General features: G+C 35.9%; 1 protein-coding gene across 1 annotated transcript in view; it reads left to right on the top strand.

Annotated features, from left to right (window-relative positions):
* The first annotated feature begins 607 nt into the window (after positions 1–607).
* Positions 608–24,627, top strand: part of pdlim4 (PDZ and LIM domain 4) — a 44,773-nt gene continuing 20,753 nt past the window's right edge. Inside the window, exons 1-3 of the mRNA XM_051093004.1 lie at positions 608–765; positions 9,004–9,155; positions 24,008–24,089. Coding sequence (XP_050948961.1) covers positions 673–765; positions 9,004–9,155; positions 24,008–24,089 — 327 coding nt within the window. The 5' untranslated portion in view covers positions 608–672. The remainder of the gene's footprint in view (positions 766–9,003; positions 9,156–24,007; positions 24,090–24,627) is intronic.

Here is a 24,627-nt window from a genome sequence, read left to right as displayed (position 1 = left end):
TGTTAAGAAGTAATTAGCTGATGAAGTTTAAGTGAATTTACTTAGTGTAGAGTTAACGAAAGTTACCGTGAGCAATGTAATGTTCAAAGCCAAAGCCATAGCAAATGTCAGAAGACTGGAAAGGTTTTAAAACGATAAGTTCATTCATAAATTCGTATGACCTTACCTTTACGCTGTGGAAATTCAAACGGAAGACAGAAGACAACGACCGCATCGCTGTAAAAGGGGCGGAGCTACTAAACATTTCTGAAAATACAGAATTTAAAATGGGTTTTTTTTTTTTTCGTCAAATGTTAGTCATTTTTTCCTCCATAAAGAACCTTTTGTGCAAAGGAAAGGTTCTTCATGGGATCACAGATGCCAATAAAGAACCTTTATTTTTAAGAGTGTCACTTAAAAGCAATTGGGCTGTTTTGTTGTGAAATTGGGTGTTAAATCTCTCTTTCTCGCTCTAAAAAAGTTTTCATTGTGCGTAATGTTCTGTTAATTTGCATGCGATACTGAATGAGCCGTGTGTGCTGGTTGAGAAGTTGTGTATGGTTGTCATAGCGGCGCTGTTCCTCCCACTGAAGCGCTACCAGTTGCTCCTCCTCACTCGTCAGCACTAGTTTTATTTAAAGAGTGAATGAGGAGAGCGCAGTTTTTCTGCTGTGGATACTGTTTGAATCAAATATGTCTCACACTGTGACTCTCACCGGTCCCTCGCCGTGGGGTTTTCGTCTGGTGGGTGGACGGGACTTCAGCACACCGCTCACCATTTCCAGAGTACGTCTTTTCTTATTCTTCTCTTTAATGATGAAGTCTTTCACAGTGCCGGTGGGTTCACAATGCGACGGAGGCGAGGGCCTCTTTACAACCGGCGTGCTGTTTCACTGTAACGATGTGACGTGAAATTTGTTGTTTACGTCTCTAGTTGAAGTACTTCACAACTCGTTTTGCATTGTTTGTCGTGTAGGTTTGATTAGGTTTACAGTAAGTATAGATAGTGACCGGCTTCGCATTTGCCTCTGTAAAGAATATATTTTGATTTCATCACTTGATTTTGTTTTTCACACCGCTGTGTCAGACAAACGTATTTGTTTGGCGTTTTACGCTCATTAAACTTAATGGAGTTCTTAATATCAGCGTCATCTCCTAAAATCTCTTAGGAGAAATAACAGGAGAAACATGAGAGAGCTGTTGTCTTACAGTTTGAGCATATAGCTGTATAATGAATAGCTCTGGTCAGATAATTCGGTCTTGGAAGAGTTCATATTAAAACCTCTGACAATTTGGGCTCAGTCAAGAGATTGAGGAGTTGAGAGATTGAGGAGAAAAATGTAAAAAGCAGGAGACTTAAAGGGAACGTTAAGCCAAAAATCAAAATGATGACAGCATCATTTCCTCACCCTGAAGCTGTTCCAATACTGTAAAAGTTTCTTTTTTCTGCTGAGCACTTAAGATATTTTAAAGAATGCTCAAAACCAAACAGTTGATGGTAGCCATTGACTTCCATAGTATAATTTTGCATAAACTGTTTAGTTAGCCACATTTTTCAAAATATCATCTTTAATGCTCAACGGAAGAAAAACTAAGGTTTGGAGTAAATGATGACAGAATGATGTTTTTTGGGCAAAGTGTTGCTTCAACGCTGTCTATGAGAAACATGTAAAATATTTCAGATTTTCACATTTTTTTGGGCACTGACTTCGATGCTTCTCAAATGAATGAAAAGCTGAATCATGCTCGACAAAGCCTATCATTTACTGCACATTTGTGGTCAGTAAATGCCTATGCCAGAAGAAATCTTATTCAGCTGCCTTCCACTTACATTGCTTTAGAAAAGCGGCAGCTGGTTTTCAACAATTAATATTTACAGCCAGCTGGGGCTTTATCTGTGGTCATGGATGTTTAGTCTACTCCAACCATCCATCCGTCCGTCCAGTGGATGCAGGTAGTTTCCTAGCTGTTAAAAATCCAGATCCTATACAAATAAAACAACCCCAAGCCAGTGTAAGAACCCTGCGTTGATTACTTTGATGTTGTGCAGGCTAAAGAAACATCTGCAACTTGTAAAGATAGCAGCTCGATCATACTGAAAGCTGGTGAAAGGCTCATCAGCACCACAGGCTTGAGAATGAAACTGGTAAAGCGAAGGCTTGGATATTTTGCATTCACGTCCCATGAAGGTTTCCATCTGGCACCGTGGATAGATTTCCCACTAAATGCTGAGATTAATAGGTCAGCCACAGGTTTTGTTAGGGAAAGTGTCTGTTAGGGTTGCAGATGTTAACTTGTCTGTTGGCAAAATAGCCATTTTTCCAGAATCAGAAAGGAAAAGATCCAACTGAAAAGAGGTAACAGTTTAAACACAACCCAATGTTGTTAAAGTGGCAAATGCTTGGGTAATATTGAGAGTAAAAAATCTGCAGTTGCAATAGCCGTAGGGTCTCCACAACCTTGAGTTGTCGGCTTGTTGTAAAATGCCTTTGCTTCTGAGCTAATGGGTTGAACATTTGGTGTTTTCCTGGTGAATGTGAGAGAGGTGAGGTAAAAGCTGACTGAATCACTGCCAAGTGCAATGCATAACAAATTGTCAGCGCTTGTCCAGACTGACAAAAGTGGCCATCCATTCACAGGAATTCACAGCCCCGTGTGATACAGCAGGCAGAATAGAGCGTTGCTTTCACTGCTCTTCACTAACTGAAAAGATCTGAATCTCATTTTCATTCCTGTGATAAACTTTTAAGTTGTCCGCCGAACCGTTTAAGCATGCACCGTCTTCTAAACATATTTACTCTGTTAATCTTCAATGTCTTGCTGGCTCCCTTAGGGATTTCACAAGGCAAATTTATTGCATCCAGGGCCTTCCTTCTGTTATTGCTCTGTAAGGGCATGCAGTAATGCTGGCACGCCGCAGCTCATTGTCCACAGTCGTTCAGCTCTGCATTTGCAACGCAGCCACATTCCTGGAAGCCATGTGACATTATTCAAAATGAGATTAAGTAGCAAATAGGAGATTTTCAAGCACAGGACTCATCAAAGTTCGCAATTGTGCGGCGTCATGGGCGTTTTGCCAAGCAACACTGTTAACGTTGAGTGTCAGTTCAACTGGTCGGTTGCAACTAAATAAAAATGGGTTGCTGCTCTGTTCTGGCAGAGTCATGGACGGTAGGGAAAAAACAATGCTAAAATGACAAGGATTGCCTAATCAAACAATGCCTGCCCAAAAAAACTATTTCAGTGCAAATCGGTAGGTTGAAGCTAGGCAGATGCCAGTGGTGACAGGTTGCGTGACGTGCCCCCATCCTTGAAAAACAATACAACATAACAAACATTCAACAAAATATGTTCCAGTTTACAATAAACACGGGTAGAGTTAGCAAAGATAAACATGGTTTGTGCTGACCACATCGAAAACATGATTGATTCACTGTTGCATGGTAAGCATATTCTGTAATTCGTTGGGACTTCAATGTGAAATCTGGATTCTGAAGCTAAACCGTTTTTTTTTTTTTTTTTTTTTTTTTTTTTGTCATAAGAATTTAGTAATAGTAATAATTGATTTTCTTCAACTGTGTTTATTACAAAGGTAAAGTGTTTGGTCTGAAAGGATGAAAAATAATTAATTTTATTAATTTTTTTTTTTTTTTTTTTTTTTTGGAACCTGTGATACTTTTTTCATGATTCTTTGATGAATAAAAAAGTTAAAAAGAATAACATAAAATAAAAATCTTTTGTAACAACATACACTACCTTTCAAAAGTTTGGGGTCAGTACATTTTTTCTTTCTTTTTTGGAATTAGTGAATTAATATTTTTATTCAGCAAGGATGTGTTAAAGGAGAACTCCCCTTTCAGAGCGACAATTTACAAATAATTTACTCACCCCCTTGTCATCCAAGATGTTCATGTCTTTCTTTCTTCAGTCGTAACGAAATTATGGTTAGGGTTAGGGTTAGGGTTTTGAGGAAAACATTTCAGAATTTTTTCCATGTAATGGACTTCATTGGTGCCCTGATTTTGAACTTCCAAAATGTAGTTTAAATGCATCTTCAAATAGCTCTAAATGATCCCAGGAAGAAGGGTCTTCTCTAGTGAAACGATCAGTCATTTTTTTTGAAAAATAAAAATTATTATACTTTTTAAGCACAAAAGCTTGTGTAGCACAGGCTCTGGGATGCGCGTTCACGATGCAACAAATTAGTGATGGGTTAGCATTATAGATTTGTCTTGGTTTTTTTTTTGGTTTTTTTCAAATTTGACTGATTCCAAACTTTTATATGGCAGTGTACATCCAGTGTTTTATACTGTAAAGCTTAGCATTTTTGGCCAAAACAAACTCTCTCTTAGAGTTTCTTAGATCAGTGTCTTCAACTTGTGTCTTCACACTCTCAGAAAAAGGTTCAAAAGCTGTGACTGTGATGGCACTTTTTCAACATTTACACTTTTGTACCTTTTAGGTACTAATATGGACCCTTTAGGTACAAAGTTTCTGCTCCAGTGACAGCTTTTAGACCTCTTTTTCTGAGATTGTGAGGTCACATCACATGGTTTGTCCTCTGTAACTAGTAATTTTCTGAGCAGGGTAAACCAAGATGTTTTTAAGATAAAACACCATGTGTCTTGCATGACTCAGTACAGTCACACATGGCAATGAAGCTCATTAAAAGGGATGAATTAGCCTTATTAAGCAGAGGGTCAGGAGCTTCTGTTTGCTAAGTGTTTAGGGTTGTACATATGTGCTTGGATTATTATAGGCTGTTTGCTGATTTAGTTAAGTGATGTGTTATGTAGTTAGTGAGTTTGAGGTAGGCTAAATCCCACGGTAATAATGACAGCCCTTGGTGCTTAAGTCAAGTGTCCTGTACTTAGGAACAATTACAGGCAATTTCCTGGCTTAACCTCTAAACTGGTCTTTTGTGTGACATTTAGAAGTCTCTGAATACTTCAACTTTATTGTATCTACCGTATAGTAGATTTATAACGTATTTAAGTATCAAAGAACTTTAGCTTACTTTTAATTATTTTTACCAGGGCTAGGCGATATGGGCAAAAACATTATCACAATATTTTTTTTCCATATCATACTATATCTATATTTATCACAAAATGTACCTTTAATGAGGAAGGAAATGCTTTCCACATGCTTGTTAGACCTGTGTGTTTTATGATTCAGTACAAATGTATCATAAAAACAATGGTGTCTAATTAAACAAATGAATACATTTTTAATAATCTTTTAAAATATAATGAAAATGTAGTGCATGCATTGCATTTTTTTCAAAACGTTTTATTTTTTGTCAAATAAGCTGCTGCACAACAGCACTGTAACTGTATAAATTAATCAAAAATACCTTGGTTTTTTAAGGAATGTTATACCTTTAAATTACTATTATTACTATTATACTACTAATTATGAGAATTACATTTTAGTATGCAATAGTAATTTATTTCTGTCATAATTTCTTCAAGTTAAATCAGACTTTTATTTTGATGAGTTGTCATGAAGATCTTTCAGGTTTACTTTCGGTTGCAGTGTATTTCTGATAATAGTTTTTCTCAAATGAAACTTGTGAAGTGAGTCTCAGAGCATCTCTGGAGATGAAGTTCGTGTGTTCATGTCTCATATGTTGAAATGTAGACGCTTAAATCACTGTGGGCATCATGTGTGGTTGAGTTTGTGAGTCAGACGAAACCGTACTATTCATTTATACAGAGAACAGAACGTGCAGATTTAGCCTATTAGTGGCAAGAACTGACTGGCTGTTGCATTTATTTCTGTTAGGTTAATCCATACTGAGTACAAATTTCCAAAGCTCATCATCGTTATTAACATAAATTTTATTGTGACTCAAGATGATATCGTTATATTACCCAGCAGCAATTATCCGTACATTAGAATGTATTTTGATACTTGATTTCTACATGCATCCATTTGTCAAACCACTTGTCGTTGTGTTCTGTGATTTCTGCATGTAGCCTAATGGTCTATATAGAAGTTTCAGTGTGAAACACTTTTTTTTTTTTTTATTAAAGTAACAAATGAACAATATAGATTTACACTGACCAAAATTGGTCAAAAAACCAGTCAGTATCTGGTGTGACCACCATTTGCCTCATGTAGTGCAACACATCTCCTTTGCATAGAGTTGATCAGGTTGTTGATTGTGGCCTGTGGACTGTTGGTCCACGCCTCTTCAATGGCTGTGCGAAGTTGCTGGATATTGGCAGGAACTGGAACACGCTGTCGTATACGCCGATCCAGAGCATCCCAAACATGCTCAGTGGGTGACATGTCCGGTGAGTATGCTGGCCATGCAAGAACTGGGATATTTTCAGCTTCCAGGAATTGTGTACAGATCCTTGCAACATGGGGCCATGCATTATCATGCTGCAACATGAGGTGATGCTCTTGGATGAATGGCACAACAATTGGCCTCAGGATCTCGTCACGGTATCTCTGTGCATTCAAAATACCATCAATAAAATGCACCTGTGTTCGTTGTCCATAACATACGCCTGGCCATACCATAACCCCACCGCCACCATGGGCCACTCGATCCACAACGTTGACATCAGCAAACCGCTCACTCACACAACGCCATACACGCTGTCTGCCATCTGCCCTGTACAGTGCACAGTGAAAACCAGGTTTCATCCGTGAAGTGAACACCTCTCCAAAGTGCCAGATGCCATCGAATGTGAGCATTTGCCCACTCAAGTCAGTTACGACGATGAACAGCAGTCAGGTCAAGACCCCGATGAGGACGACGAGCATGCAGATGAGCTTTACTAAGACGGTTTCTGACAGTTTGTGCATAAGTTCTTTGGTTATGCAAACCGATTTTCTAGGTGGCTGGTCTCAGACGATCTTGGAGGTGAAGATGCTGAATGTGGAGGTCTTGGGCTGGTGTGGTTACACATGGTCTGCGGTTGTGAGGCCAGTTTGGATGTACTGCCAAATTCTCTGAAATGCTTTTGGAGATGGCTTATGGTAGAGAAATGAGTATTCAATTCACGGGCAACAGCTCTGGTGTACATTCCTGCAGTCAGCATGCCAATTGCATGCTCCCTCAAAACTTGGGACATCTGTGACATTGTGCTGTGTGATAAAACTGCACATTTTAGAGTGGCCTTTTATTGTGGCCATCCTAAGGCACACCTGTGCAATAATCATGCTGTCTAATCAGCATCTTGATATGCCACACCTGTGAGTTGGATGGATTACCTCGGCAAAGGAGAAGTGCTCACTAACACAGATTTAGCCAGATTTGTAAATATTTGAGAAAAATAGGCCTTTTGTGTACATAGAAAGTCTTAGATCTTTGAGTTCAGCTCATGAAAAATGGGGGCAAAAACAAAACTGTTGCGTTTATAATTTTGGTCAGTGTATATATAGACCCATATAACAGTTCCTTACTAACATAAAATGGTATCTATTGGTTAAAATGGCTATTTGCATTTCATCACTAAAAGTATATTTAATTCTAGAGATTAAAAAAAAAAGGTGGCTGCTATAAAATCACAAGACCGGTTTTATCCCCATGCACTGAGCAGATAACTCATTTTAGTTTGTGAGATCTCAAAGCCAGCGAGGGTTGGCAGGGTATGTGATATAAGGGTGAGTTAGACAATATAATTACTGAAAATTGTTGTCATGTGTGGAGAACATGAGCAGCGGAAGGCTAACACATAAATGCTTTTACTATAATTGTTTAAAGTACTTTAGTAAAATATTGTGGTTCTTGCTTCTCATGAAAATGGTTTGGCATTAAAATAGAGTCTATATAGATATTTCTCCAAAAAATCAAAATTGAAAAACAAGAAAGTTAGAAGATGAAGAAAAACGTGTTTTACATGGTTTAAATTATATGCCTTTTTTTAAAGAATACTTTTTTATGATCTTTGGCATTATGATGTTCCTTTCGTGGCTTCATAATGAGAAAAAGAAAAAAAAAATTCTCACTACTGTAAATAAGTAGGTAAATAAATAAGTAGGCTCAGTGGAAAAAATTATCTATACTTACAGTTCACTGTGGTTTCCAGCTGAAACGATCACTCGTGGCAGTAAAACACCAGCAACTTTTAATCCTTTTCACACAAATTATGATTAAAGGGTCAGATTATTGATTAATAAAGACTCTTATAACCTTCGAACGCTTTTACTTTAGAGTAATATTTTAATAATTTAATGAGACATTGAGTTCATTGAGACATTGAGTTCATTGAGACATTGAGAAATTGAGTTCTCTTTTTAGTAAGTTTTGTTTTTATTTTATAAAAGATTTAAATAAAATTTGTAGTAGTATAGTAGTAATAGTAGTATTGTTTTAATATTACTTTAGAAAATTGAGACAAATATATTACTATTGTAAATTACTACTGTGCTGCAGAATAAAAATTAAATACTTGATAATTATAACAATAATTTTATTTTACACTACAATGTAGTTTATTGCTAAAGTTCTTCACTTTCAAATGTTCAAACCCTCAAGCTTATAACATTTTAAACCCTTGAGGTTTATTTTGGCAGAATACTGTTGAACTTCTGTCCACAAAAAATATTGAAAATTATGCATGAATCATGTATATAAAGAGAACATGCTGCTTGCAACGCCAAGGTCATTGGTTTCACTCCCAGGTAATGCATAATACGCTTACACAGTACCTACAATTAATGTACTGTTTGTTCTACTAAATGCTAATTTTAATAATAAAAAATGTTTTAACAAGTTTTTTTTTAATTGTTGGATAAAGTTGTAGTGATGAAAATGAGTTTTCTTTTCGCATTGCAGTAATAATGTTGTGATCTGTTGATTGACTGATTGATTGATTGATTGATTGATTGATTGATGTTATTATAAGTAAGTAAGTTAGTAAATTAATCTCCCCTAATAAATTTTGGCCTTGTCTCACTGATGATTTCCAGTCAGTCAGTAGTAGTACTTTTGGCTGCAGGAGCTGCAGTGTTGGTCTTGGGTATGGTGCTTCCTTAACCTTTCTTTTGTTTGTCTTTTGTTAGATAACACCTGCGAGTAAAGCAGCCCTGGGCGACTTGTCCCCTGGGGACACCATCCTAGCCATCAATGGAGAAAGCACAGAGACCATGACACACATGGAGGCTCAGAACCGCATTAAAGCCTGCACAGATCAGCTCGTGTTAGTCATCAGCAGGTACATCTTCCCTACTGTTAATGCATTCACATGGTGCTTGTTTTCACAAAGATATGAGGTGACATGCATATCGGTTTCCTTCCTATCAGAAAAAACTGCGGCTGTACCCTTTCGAAAGGTAGACTTTTGTGCCATATTAACCCCTGAAAGGTGCTTATTAGTACCGTAAAAGTACTTCTGTCATGACAACTTTCGGAGGAATTGGCATGGTGATGTACATGACAATGTTAATATATTTGGTCTTGGCGAAATAGATCTGCTACACTGCTGCTGCAGCAATACATCCACAACAGGCTGCTGTAAGCATGTAAGAAATACTGCTGCTGCACATATAACACTTATGAATAACCCCCATAAAGCATACATGAGTCACCCCATAGCAGATCTATACAGGTGGAGCTGGGGAATGTGGAGGCATGCTGAAGTGTGCTGCAAACTGCTACAGCAAACAAAAGCCAGGTTTTTGAATATTAAGCAGTAAGGTCACTGGCTACCAATACAGGAAAGAACCAATCAGCTGCCATGTGACAATGATGTTGCCAGGTCAGACTGAGCTAGAACTATCGGACTGCCATCTACACTGTAAAAAACAATTTGTTGAGTCAACTTAAAATAATTTGTAACCTGGCTTCCTTAAAATTTTAAGTTCAGTCAAGTCAAAAAAAGTTTATTTAACTTGAAATGTTAAATTATACTAAGTGACAACTTAGATATTTGAGTTGAATCAACTTAAAATTTTAAGGCAGCTGGGTTACTTACCCATCTGTTAAGTTTAGCAAACACAAATATCTAAGTTGTCACTTAGTACAACTTAACATTTCAAGTTGACTAAACTTATTTTAGTTGACTGAACTTAAAATTTTAAGGCAGAAGGGTAACAAATTATTTTAAGATGACTCAACAAATTGTGTATTTTTTATTTTTTACAGTGGAGAGTTTCATGCCAGAATTTTGTTTGAGCAAGCTGTCTAGGCCTGATATAACAACGCTGGTTCAACCGATGGTGTGAGTTTGGTGCAAGGCTGGTCTAAGGCTGTGCCTGACCAATGGAAATGATTTATAATATGTCTCTCATTTGAAATAGCAATTGTTTAATAGCATATCTTTTGCTTATTTATTTATGCATGCATGCATGCGTACAGTGTGAACAAACAGCTAATTATAAAATGGTTTCAGCACATTTATTTTGAGCCAAGCAATTCTAATATATATTGAAAAAAACAACATCCATTAATAGTCCCATTAACTTTTATAAAAAATTTCTATTCAATATTATCCATTATAATGTAATATGATGATGAAGGGAGTCATGCATATATGCTGATGTTTTTCTGCATTAATAATTTATTACTTTTTATCAAAGCAAGAACTGAACTTTTTCATTAAGGGTCAATTTTTTCCCCCATGGGTTGATTTATTTTTATTTATTTAGTGACTTGATAAGGGCAATTTTTAGAATTACCTTGTTAAATGTATCTATGTTTTTTTTTTAAACTTAAAGTTAACCAATTAATTCATTTAATCTGAATACTATTGACAGAATTTTATTAACATCAGAAGCCATCTTTAAATAGAATAGCTAAATGCTGTTCAAAGGTGGTGTACCTGTAGTTACACAACAGTTGCATAATTGTTGTATAATGTAGAGCTTTTAAATCATAAAATAAAAAAATATTATGCAATATTATAATAAAATCATTATTGTTCATTATTACTCTTTATTTCATAAGAATGATAATTAACGTTGATTCATAGAATACACATGGTAAACGACATGTCGTACTTGTACTACATGTAAAAAAACAAGTAAAAAAAATCAGTATAAAAATATATAATTACAATGCACTTGTAATAAGTGTGCTAAAGCATATCGCATTCGTAGGCATTGTTAGAATTAATATTTAAAAAAAGTTACCAGCCAACTGGCGAGTAACACTGTTTCATATAGACACCAACGCCAGTTTTTACTCACATTTATAACTCCTCTTACCCATTCTTGATTTATTGTAATGTACTAGGTATGCTTTTGTGTCCCTGATCCAATTCAAGTCATTAAATATTGAGTATCTGCTGATATTGAGTCCAATACTTGTATTTTCCTAGTGCTTGGTGCACACTTCAACTTTATTAAAGTTATAAACTTATTAAAATCATTCCAGTTTATACAGGGATGTGCAACAAGAGAGTTTCTCAGGGAGAAAGCAGACCTCAGTGGTTAACGATCAGTTTAAAGTAAATGTTAAATCAGCCCTGATCCTGATCCATGAGACAGTCAATTCTGCATTGACAGAACAGAAATAAACTGCGTTGATAGTGCCATTTCATCTTTACACAACCACAGGAAACTCTGAACCTCATTCTTCACAAAAGTTTAAGCTGTCACTGTGCCAGTCTATGCCATCGAAATGACAATATGATAAATGAAAATCTTTTTCACACAAACAGGATTTTTGTGTGCGAGTGTGAGATTCACCCAGAGGCATCATATGCTACATCTCACCATATTTGGTGTGCGATCTCTGAGCGAGCTGCTCTTGTTATTTGGAAAAGCCCTGACCTCTTGGTAGACCTGGCCATATATCATCTTTTGACATTAAGTGGTACATTCACATAGGAGTAGTAAATTTATTTAAGGATACTCTGGGTTGTTTATACTCAGCATTCGACTGGGAACTTTGGAGACTCCTTTAGTTTCCCTCCACAGCTGATCGCATTTCATAACCTTCTGCCTAACTTGTTTTTTTGTTTGTTTTTTTTTTACACCAGTAAATCTACATGACTTGAGCAACAACAGATTCTACATTTTTGTCAACATCTGATCTCTGCTGTCTTTGTAGGTGTTTTTTATGGCCTGCATAGATGGCCCTGTGAAGGTCATGTGATAGCATTGTAAATGCAAAAACATGGCCCCCCCGTATCTATTGGTATGTGACCTTTAGCATATGCCAATGAGTCATTTGTATTAGTCTGTGCTTTTGCACGAGTTGTGCACTGGCACGATAAGCACCGTTTCATTCCAGTGTGCATGGATGTACTGGAGCAGGGCGGGAAACTGATTACAGACCGCACATTCTGTTTTCTGTGTTTTTGGATGGAAATGCAGTTGTTTAGACCATGCCATCACAATTAGATTTAATCAAATTCTTCTTGAGACCTTGTATTATGTTAAAACCAGAAACAATAAAGAGACATATTATGCAAATTTGTGGAAATTGTTTTAGAACTACTATAGCAGTTTATTGACACTATTAAGTTTAGCAGAAAAAATTTAAGCACATCTGATTTTATTAGTTGTGTTTTAGTTGAGAGATGCATAGATGAGTAACACATAATAAATAAATAAGCCAGGTCAGGTGCAGCCAAAGAATGTGCTGCCTCTTCAAAAAACAAAACTTTTATAACCCATGTTTAAAAAAAAAAAGTGGCTCTTCCAGTTAAATCAAAAGTGCATGTCAGTTTAGATTCAAAAGAAGATTTAAGATTCAAGAGAAAACATTAATGGATTATTCCCAGGAAACTGTGTCTTTTGTGCCAAAGGGAAGTTTTTATATTTACTTTCAGGAAATCATATTTTCCCACCAGGGTTACAACTGCCATGTACCACCATATATATGTGCCCCCATAACATTCGGTTCACAAGTCAACAAAAATGATTTTTTCAGTGGTTGGTTGTTAAACTACTACCTATAATGCCGAAATGTGGTTGTAGCCTTGTAAAGTATTAACAGTTTTTTATAATAACTAACCCCTATGTTATTTTAGCCCTGTCAAATAAATAAATAAAAAAGCAAGCCCAGCCCAAGTGACTCAATTAGTTACTTTTTATGCAATATTGTAATGCACTTCTTAGTTACTTTTTTATGCAATATTGTAATGCATTACTTTTCGTAAAAAGTAACTATGTAACTCAATTAGGTACTTTTTATGCAATATTGTAATGCATTACTTTTCGTAAAAAGTAACCAGGTAACTCAGGTATTTTTTATGCAATATTGTAATGCATTACTTTCCAAAAAAAAAGTAACTCCATTAGTTACTTTTTTCATGCAATATTGTAATGCATTGCTTTTCGTAAAAAGTAACTAAGTAACTCAGTTAGGTATTTTTTTATGCAATACTGCAATGCATTACTTTCCATAAAAAGTAATGAACTCAATTAGTTACTTTTTAATGCAATATTGTAATGCAGTACTTTTCATAAAATGTAACTAAGTAACTCAGTTAGGTAATTGTTTATGCGGTACTATAATGCATTACTTTTAAAAGTAACTTTGCCCAACACTGATTTCAGTATTAAGTTTTGGTGTGTCTTGTAAGAAATCACAGAATAACATTTAAAATGTACAAAACCTGTTATGCGCATTATGGGGATGAATGTCTGTGTAAAATAGCTGATAACATCCTTAACTAACAAATATCTTCACATTATCTAGAGTCTTTTTGTTTTTTTTATTTGTGCTGGTGGTGATGAAAACGGGACATGTAAATAACATTCTGCTGAAAAAGCAAAATCCTCTTTAAAAAAGTGTAACGTTACTAGTCACATATTTTAAATAATGTGATTAAATTTAATCAGCGTGAATCAGTATGACATACACCAAACACACGGCTCGGTTTATAATAATTACTACCATAATAAGTTCAATTTTTTAAAGTAATTGATTTATGCCACATAATGTTTGCTTTAGCGTTTCTGTTCAGCTATAAATCCCAAAACAGATGAATTTGTTGTCCAAACATGTCAGTGTTTGAAGAATGAGGCTGGAAATACCACACATATGCTGACAGTGTAAAATAAGAGCCGTCACATTACAGCCAAAATGACCAGGAAAGCACGAGACTCTGAAGTAGAACAGCATCCAGGATTTACATAAACATATTTGGTCCTTGACTTTGTATGTAAAGCAGTTCCAGAAACCATTGTATTTCTTGCTTAAGAACTAATTAGTTGAAAACCCTAGTGATATCAAAAGCATGACTTTAGCAACACCTAGAAAATACAGTTAGTCGGAGTCTTTGTTCTGAGTTAGTAATGGATGAGGTCATACTTTCAGCTCTTTTGTTTTTAAGGGTCATAGTATGACAGATCTCTCTGTGACACAGGTTAGTAAAGGTCATGACACACCAAGCATCTTGGACAAAAAGTGCTTGAGCACGCTGCAAAGACTACACCTGACAGCCAGCTTACATACGTTCTGTATTGGTATGCAAACTTGCAGATGGCAGTGGTCTGCATTTAGCATTCAAAAAGGGAAACTGAAGTTAGAACTACAGATATACCATTTTTAATATATGAATCTTGTTGATTAGTTGGTCTACACTTTCTTCATTCCAGACAGTCATGTCATTATGAAAATATTTGCGGAAGATGTAAAAGCCTTCTGTGTATCTTCTTGACTTGTCATTGGCACGTTTTTCTTCTCATGCACTGGTTCAATTAAATGCATTACAATGTTGCGTTACTTTATTAAAAGTAACTAATTGTGTTACTTAGTTACTTTTTATTGAAAGTAATGCATTACATTACTTTTGCATGACTTCTATACTGAATAAATGGGAAAACAAAGTAACTGTCATTACTTATTTGAAAGGTAACTCGTAACCGCTTATCAGTGATATACATTGATCAGTAATATATGTAAATGAACAATATGTACTTTTTACTCTGTTACCGTCACCCAGATATCCCTCATCAAAAGGGCTTCTGTGAAAACTACAGATCGTACTTGCGTATTTGTCTCCCCATTTATAAACAGTCGGATCGAGCCCAGTGCATTATGGGTGTTGAAGTTTTCCTACCTTTTTTCTCAGTTTTCTCTAGTCATTATATTTTTTAATCATTTTTCTACTGTATAGACAGCCATCTTTATATTTTAAAAGTGAATTACCACATTAACGCCAACTGCAGTGGTGCCATGTCTGGAAGTACCGGATGTGTTCCCGCTTGACCTCTGAGTCAGCGCTGGACAAAAAGGCCTGAGAGAACATGTCATAGAAACGCACTCTGGCGTATCCTTTAGCCACTGTGAAGGCAGAGAACAGCTGCTGGGAATCTCTCCATATCTCCCTAGCTTTCTCCTTCCTCTTTAAAGAAAGTTGCAGTCTGGAAAAGGCGGAGAGAGCGCGGATGACAAAGATTTGTTTCCACAAGTCATGAAGCTGTCGGAAAGAGCCTGCTGGGCCAGCGACTTAAAGCTGAGTGAGTCATAAGACCTGGGTCATGAAAGTGCAGCAGAGCGGAGAAAATAAAAAAGAGGAATTAAGGCAAAGAGAAAACAGGGCAGGACTTAGTGCTTAGTGGACAATGACGCACGGATAAAGAATTGCGTGTGGATTTGAACACTTAGAGGAGGAAACAAAGAGTGGGGAAGAGCTATGTTTGCCTTTTCTTGACAGCTGAAAAGGGAATTTCGGATGATGTCATTGAAGAGAAGTGCTCATCAAATACCTTTAAGTGTTTGAAATGAACATATACTTTAGATTTTGCACTGACTTTGCTGTTGGTTAAACAAACAGGACGTCCCTACCAAAGAGACACTGGTGGTTGAGTCAAAAGTTGACATGTTAGGACATCCTGTGTGTGGGATGTTTTTTTTTTTTTTTTTTTTTTTTTTTTTTCAAAATGTTATTTTATTAATTGAAATTTTATTAATATGATACTAGAGCAGGACTGGACAGTTTGTTTTTGTTTTTTTGCTCTAGGACAGGTTATATTTTGGGTAAGAGATTATAAACCGAAACTGTTAGCAAAGTGACACATCACTGATGCAATAAATTCACACCCTAGTTTACAACAAAGGGTTCCTCAGTCCATGAGCAATTATAGTTAAAATTAGACATTTAGTTTAAATAAATATAAATGTATATCAATAAGATGTAATATAAATAACCTTTAGGAACCCTATATGTAACCCTGGACTACTAAACCAGTCATAAGTAGCATGGGTATATTTGTAGCAATAGCTAAAAACCCATTGTATGGGTCAAAATTATAATTTTTTCTTTTATGCCGAAAGTCATTACAATATTAAGTAAAGATCATGTTCCATGATGATATTTTGTCAAGTTTGTACTGTAAACATATCAAAACTTAATTTTTGATTAGTAATATGCATTGCTAAGAGTTTCGTTTGGACAACTTTAAAGGTGATTTTCTGAATATTTAGATTGTTTTGCACCCTCAGATTCTAGGTTTTCAAATAGTATCTCAGCTACATATTGTCCTAACAAACCATACATCAATGGAAAGCTTACATATTCAGCTTTCAGATGGTGTATAAATCTCAATTTTGAAAATTTGACACTTATGACTGGTTTTGTGGTCCATGGTCACATATAAATCCATGTATCTGGATGTGTGTATATATAATATATAAGACGATTTTCAAAATTAATTTTCAAAAAAAAAAAATTGTATATATATATATTATATATATTCATTTTCTACTTAAGATTAAAAGATTATGAAAAATATGAATTTAATCAAATGTGCATTTGCTTGTATTTATTATGTTCATATATTTATATTAATTTGTATTCAAAGTTGAATATTAATTTTCAAAATATAATTGCTTATGTGTAATACATTAAAGAAATGTTATTTCCACCTGTTTCTTACCGTAAGAGTGGGTACGGCCATTTGGTCTCGTTTTGCTGCTTGATATTGCAAATTGTGTGTGTCTTACCTTATTATTTTAATGTATTATCTTAATTATGAGCACACTGGTTTGTAGAGGAAACAGTTTTACCATTTACTGCACACTGTTACTCATAAAAGCTAATAACACTGATTCGTCCAGGCAACTTAAGTCAGCACTTTATGCTCAATAGTTTTTCTTGGTGGAAGCTTTGCGTTTGGTTAGCTAATAAAATATTAAAACTCAATTCAATATTATGCGTACAATTTCTTAATTCTGTCATCCTGGTATTGTGGACTCACTCTTTTGTTTTATACAAACGCAGCTGCTGCCATTTTGTTTTGTACACTGTAATGAATTATAAGATAAGTAACAAACTAGTACTGTAGGTATTAGTACTTAATTATTTATGTGGTGAAATGTTGTGAAATAAAAACAGTATGACTGCACTGTATTCCTTAAGTGTCTGTCTAGTTTAAACTTGCCACTTGCTAGCAACTGATTTCTTCATGGAAGCTTTGCGTTAAAATATTTCAACTCAGGTCAGTGTTTTGTGTCTAATTATTTACTTTTGTGGCAAGCGTCTGTGTAATAAGTGGGATAATGTACATCCAAAATAAGTGGGATAATGTACATCCAGAGTTGTGTATTATGTAGATGTATATTATCCCTTACTTATTATAATCTTAATTCAAGTGATAAAGGATTTTGAAAGTCTGACAGTAATCAGTGTTGAGTGCTTCTGTAAGGTTAATTCTGCCTGGTTTAAATGTTTCGAGAAGTAATCAAAAAGTAATCAAATGTAATAAGTTACATTACTTTAATAAAGTAACTGAAAAGTTACACTACTTATTACATTTTAAATGGAGTAACTTGAGTAATCTGTAACCTATTACATTTCCAAAGTAACCTTCTGTATATAATCTATATAAACTAATAATTAGCAAGGCAATTTCATCTTTAAAATCTTTCACTGTAAACTGTGTTCATTTGGAGCAAGACCTCTTAAAAGGATTAAATGGATTTATAGTATTCCCTGTTTCCTGCTTTTGACATCACATTTCTTCATAGTTGCTAATGAAGGACAAATTGTCTCCGGTATTAAGTGAAAAGATGAGACAAATGAGAGTCGCTGTGTTTACACTCATCAGAAAGTCAGCCTATGAATGGCTTATACTTACAGTTGACCGTGACACATATACCTGGGATACGAGAAAACATTTTAGCATTAAAAAATAAATAAAAATACATTTTTAAAAAACCATACACTTCGAGCCAGAACGCTTGTCTTTGTAAAACAGACTTTAATCTTCAAGAATTGCGTAAGTATAATTTCATTCCTGTTTTAATGAATGAGCCCCAAACAACTTGAAATGATTTAGCAATGCTTGGATACAAATAGATAATACGAATGTAAATAAGCGTCTGTTTTGTATTACTGTGGCACAAATGTTCACTGATCATACTGCATTTTTCTTATGAAAAATGACATGACACATTGGAAACTCTATTTGAGTTCATCGCTGTGTTTTCTGGAAACATCTGTGCATTAGTCACCTTCCTGAAAATGGAAATGAAACAAAGCAGCAAAGCCAAAGCAAACCCTACTCTCCTGCAACTCAGTTGCTCATTCAAGGAATTCCAACCAGAGGGGAAAAAATGATAGAGACAGGAGCATTTTATTTTAGCAACAGAGCTGATACACCCACTTATAATATGAGCTAATGAGTTGACCTAATTTTTTTCTTTTCTTTTTCAGTTTATAATACTTTTGAGCTGCTAATCTCACTCTTACCTCTAAACCAAACCCAAAAGAATATATACAATATAAATTCAAATGCAGACAGATGGGTATAATCACCACAATTTATTTATTGCTAAAATGTCAGAAAGCGGTATCAAAGTAGTCCAAATGGCAATGTGTAAAAAGTAATGGTTAAATAATTACGTCAGTGTTACTCATTTTAGAGTTTTGAAGTGGAGTCTGGTTTAACATTACGCAATCCTTTATAGATATTTCATTCTGTTTTGCCGATTTGCCGTAATTTCAAATTAACGAAATGATTCAAATGTGTTAAACAAATGCAAATGAAAACATGAATACAATAGAATCAACCGATTCATTTGGATTTATAAACGTTTATTTCTATGAAGGTGTTTTATATGTCAAAAATGTACATTTTTGATTGCGTCAATCAATTTATTGTCTATACAAATGTTAGTAAATGTACGTGTGGTAGAACCACGCTTTAAAGGGGTCATCGGATGCCCATTTTTCACGAGTTGATATGATTCTTTAGGGTCTTAATGAAAAGTCTCTAATATACTTTGGTTAAAAATTCTCAATGGTAGTGTAAAACAACACCCTTTTCACATTGCCAAAATCAGCTCTGCAAAAATCATCCCATTCTGGTCGAGGCTGCTTTAAATGCAAATGAGCTCTGCTCGCCCCGCCCCTCTCTTCTCTCTGTGGAGTGACGAGCCTGTTTACTTTAGCCGCATTTAGCCGCTAAACTTGCTGACTTGCACATTAATAGGAAAGGTGATCGCAAAAATTCATGAAAACCCTTATACTCACTTCTGCTGTAAGTGAAGCTGGATCATGAATGATTCACGCGAACATAGACGGATATATGTAGATCGGGAGGCGCATTCCCTTCACAAACAAATGTAATCCACTGCATCTTCAGCAGCACAGATGTCGGGAGTAAATGACGACCACTACATTCATTATTACATCCAGCAACACAACACCTCAATCACTCAATTCTCATCTAACTTACATCCCTGCTCCGGCATCAAAACATGGAGGTTACAACTGATCTTAGCTCAAACGCTCATGTCAATCAACTATCATGGGAGCGGCCTCTGTGGGTGTGACGGCACACCGACAGGCATCTGAGAATTGCTCAGTTTGAAAAAGGGGATATTATTTTTACAGATTAATTAAAAACCACTGCATGGATTTTTATCATTATAGGGTAGATTTGTACATACACTGCTAACACACATTAATGTTCAAACAGCATGTAAAAGTGAACTTAGCATCCGATGACCCCTTTAAGAAAAATTCATACAAATACTCATGAGATCACATTGAGAAAAATCCCATTTGTCCCCATGAGGAGGTCAGTCTCCATTTGCGTGTCTCATAGTTGTGCTGATAGAAGACAGATTTCTCCCAATGCATAATTATGTGCCACATTCTGAATTCAAAATTGCTTGACAGATTATAATGGAGAAAGAGTGGAAACAAAATGTTACATTGTGTGCGTCATTTCTACCCACTGCATCTGCCTCTCTCATTTTCCTTTCATTCCCCAACACACAATACTTTACGTTGTTGATGTACTAAGACTGTGACTGTTAATTTCCCATGTGTCCCGTGTGAATTTTGTAGCATTTCCAAATGTAGCAGGCCTTTTACCTACACTGAAGAAAACCGTTGAGAAACCATTTTCACCCAGAAATTGCTCACTAATAATATTGAAGAAATTACAATTTTAAAATATAGCATCAAGCAGTGATTACCAGGGTTCAAGCGCTGTAAGGCATATGAAAACAGATATTACACATTATTTAACAAGCCTATAACCACCTAAATCAATGATTTAAACAGCATGTTTGGCAAATTTGCAATATAAATATGATGGTTTTTTAAGTTTATGACTGTTATAGTGCCAGCTGTGATCCAGTCTGCCTAAAATTTTGCATGCTTGTTTAGAATCACCTGCCGCATGTGCTCACTAGGTTTCATGAGGTTTTGAGCTTTCCTTTAGGCTTAATAGGCTTTTGGGCATTTTTGGATAGTTACCTCATTATAGCTTCACAAAGGTAAATTTCAACATTTTGTTTGATAATTATTGACCTAGAGAGTCCAGAGAATTGTACTGCAGTGTTTTTTTCAAGATTGATCTAAAAAACCTAAGACTAGTACGCAAAAGTAGTTTATTTTTATTTTTTTTATTTTTTTTTTTTTTACATTTTCTCAATGAACAGCAGTGGTTCTTGAGGCAAAGTTATTTGGAATGAGGAGATATATCGTTTGATACGAATATTGTGTGTATGTGTGAAAAACCTTGCAATATACAATCATTTAGCCCCTTGAAATATGTGATATCGCCCTCCAGTGGTCGATTTCTTTCAAATTTCTCACAGACCTTTAGGGCCAGGAGTCAAACAGGCCAGCTGAGTTTCTGTTAAGAATTGACTGTTAAGCTTGTCTAATAGGTGTTCAAAGTTCATCAGCTTATGGCGGACATGTTTTTTGAGATACGCAAATATCCTTATAGCCATTGGACCATGACCGTGTGTACGGATTTTCATGTTGATAGGACAAATGGTTACGTAGTTATGGCCATTTTTATGTTTTTTCCCTCTTATAGCGCCACCAGGTGGCCAAGCTCCACAACTCAGTGACCTCAGATTTAGCTCTTACATACAACGTTGTGAGTTTTGCCCAGATATCTCATTCCGTTGAAAAGTTATAGCTATTTTAGTGAAGGCGTATCTGTCCCTTTTGCACGTTTGGGCATCTTTTTGCGACGGAAAGTCGAAAGTTTAACTTTTTTTGATAATTATTAATATTCACTCTCCAGAGAATCTTCCTGCACTGGTTTGGTTCCAATCAGGATAAAAACCTAGGACTGGTTCTGCTTTTGTCCGGCTTGAGCCATGGATTTCAATGATATGGTTATGGCCAAAAATATCGGCACTCTTGCAATTCTGTCAGAAAATGCAACCCTTCTCTCAGAAAATTGTTGCAGTTGCAAATGTTTTGGTACTCGCATGTTTATTTTTTTGTTTTGCATTGGAGCAACACAAAAAAAAACAGAGAAGAAAAGTAAAATCTGATCCAATTCCACACAGAACCCAAAAAATGCAGTGGACAAAATTATTGGCACCCTTAACTTAATATTTGGTAGCACCCCTTTTGGAAAAAATAACTGAAATCAATCGCTCCCCGTAACCATGAATGAGTTTCTTACACCTCTCTACTTGAATTTTGGACCATTCTTCTTCTGCAAATAAGTTTCTATTTTCTATGGGATTCAGATTGCTGGCCATTTCAAAACTCTCCGGCCCTTTCTGTAACCATTTCTGAGTGCTTTTTGAAGTGTGTTTTGGGTCATTGTCCTGCTTGCCTGCATGACCTCTGATGGAGACGCAGCTTTCTGACACTGGCCACGTTGTGCCCCAAAATTCTTTGGTAATCATCAGATTTAATGATACCGTTCACACAGTCAAGGCATCCAGTGCCAGAAGCAGCAAAGCAACTCCAAAACATCTTTGAACCTCCACCATGTTTGACTGTAGGGACTGTGTTGTTTTCGTTGAAGGCCTTATTTCTTTTTCTGTAAACGGTGCCATGATGTTCTTTACCAAAAAGCTTTACTTTTGTCTCATCTGTCCATAGTACGTTCTCCCAGAAGGATTGTGGATTTGTCACATAAGTTTTGGCAAACTCCATTCTTGATTTTTTTATGTCTTTGTGTTAGCAGTGGTGTCCTCCTGGGTCTCCTACCATAGCGTCCCTTTTCGACGGATAATGCTGATACTGTTGTACCCTGTGTCTGCAGATCAGCTTGATTTTGTTTGGAAAATAATCGGGGTTCTTTATCCACCATTCATTCCTTTGTTGTAATTTTTCATTGCTCTTCCGTCCACATCCAGGGAGGTTAGCTACAGTGCCGTGGGCTGTAAACCTCTTGATTTTATTGCGCACAGTGGACACAGGAACATTAAGATCTCTGCAAATGGACTTGTAGCATTGAGATTGTCCATGTTTTTCCACAATTTTTTCTCTCAAATCCACAGACTTCTACACTTCTTTCTTTTTTCCGTGCTCAGTGTGACACAAAGGTTGAGTAAACTTTTCTCCATTTTAACTGGTTGCAAGTGTGATTACTATATTGCCCACACCGGTTATTTGCCACATGTGTGTCTAAATGCAAATTACAGGAGCATCACATGCTTGAAAAGCAATTATTTCTTACAGTTTTTACAAGGTGCCAATAATTTTGTGTGTTCTGTGAAATTTGATCAAGTTTGACTTTTCTTCTCTGTTTTTTTTTGTGTTGTTGCAGTGCAAACAAAAACAATAAGCACGTAAATACCAAAACATTTGCAATTGGAACAATTTTCTGAGAGAAGTGTTGCATTTTATGACAGAATTGCAAGGGTGCCGATATTTTTGGCCATGACTGTATAAGACACTTGAGTCTGCGACTGACGGTTTAGAGGTAGTGAACGATTACCATCCTTCCAAGTTTCAGTTTTTTGATGTGTAAAAACTGAAGTAATTTTTTCTTGTAAAACTTACTCCATTAATCTTGGTTAAATAACTGGGATAATAAACAGCTGTTCCATAAGCGCCACCTGCTGTCAGAGAGTGAATTTGCATCTCATTCAGCCCGTCTGCTGTATTTGTTTCGTTCTAATGTTTTATGTTGCATAATTGCATAATGCTAAGGTCAGACCATTCTGTTTTTGCTTCAAATTTTGCAGTTATATAATCTAATTTACATCGAAAACTGTTCATGCCACATGTAGCATGTTTGTTTGGATTGTGATTAAAATGCAGTGGTTCTGCAACTGTTTCATGCATTCTGATTTGTATAAAGGCACAGTCAGTAAAAAAACATGATGAACCGTGAAACCATCAAAATCTTAAAACAAACAGTGATGCAGATTTTTGGCCAAACTGCCCAGCCCTGTACAACAATATCTCTCCTGGCTGACACATTAAAATAAAACAAAAATAAAATGTTCTACGACTATTTAAAAGTGTCTTTCATATGGAAAGCATGCTTTAATCAGTCACATCCAGATGACCCTAAGTCACTTTGACATTCATTTCTAAGTCATTGCCTCACCCTGCCACATCCAAGCCAACTCAGAAGGGGGTGCATTCATGCTTCAGTGATGAAGTTTCCATTATGGGAGGGAGGGACCACAGAGCTTTCTTTGTTGCTCAGATCTGTGTATGGCTGCATGCATGTAGGTGTAAGTGGAGAGGGGGCAGAGGAAAACCACCGTCTTTGTTCATGCATTTGGTTAAAAGATGCTCAATATCTCTTTAGTTGTACCACTTAACGTTCAGATTTTCATGACAAGCAAACATATTGATCACTGATGTCAGTCAATAATGTTATCAAGCATGCAGCTACTGTATGGCTTCACTCACTTCACTGGTTTTATGGTTTTGTTTTGTAGATCTGGAAAGGTTTGGTCTCCAACTGGAATTGAAGAAAACAAGACAAGCCCGTACACCAGCACACTGGAGTCTGAGTCACAGGTATAAAGGCGTAAATCTAATTTATAATGAGATGCTTTCAAACACTCTCAGCTTAAATTACATTTTAATTCAAGGCATTTAGCTGATGCTTCTCTGACCGGCAAAATTCATTTAGCTTCACATGTGAGCATGTTGTGATCAACAGATGACTGTTTCTTTGACGACCAGCTGCTGTTTTGACCATTCATAGGAATATAAACAACTACACAAAGCTGAATTGAGTCTTTAAATCTTTAAAAAAGAGAATAACATTACAAAAGCCGCCTTCAAAATTTGAGGATGAGCTGAAGTCAGATATTTTTTGCCTTCTGATCTGTTTTGTATGGAAGCTTGTTTCTGCCACAGGATAAAAAAAAGAAACTACTTTGCTTACAGTTCAGACTTTTTTCTTGCAATTTTGAGTTTGTGTCACAATTCTGTTTTTTTTCTTTTTATAAACTCAGAATTGTGAGTTAGAATTGTTAAATAAGTTAGAATTGTGAAATGAAACATTGCAAAAACCTTTTTCATTTTGGTGATGGAAACAGAAAACAGAATT

The sequence above is a fragment of the Labeo rohita genome, chromosome 21, assembly GCF_022985175.1.
Source record: "Labeo rohita strain BAU-BD-2019 chromosome 21, IGBB_LRoh.1.0, whole genome shotgun sequence".
NCBI classification, from domain to species: Eukaryota; Metazoa; Chordata; class Actinopteri; order Cypriniformes; family Cyprinidae; genus Labeo; species Labeo rohita.
The sequence above is the reverse complement of the archived record's forward strand: the minus strand, read 5'-3'. Positions and strand labels throughout refer to the sequence as shown.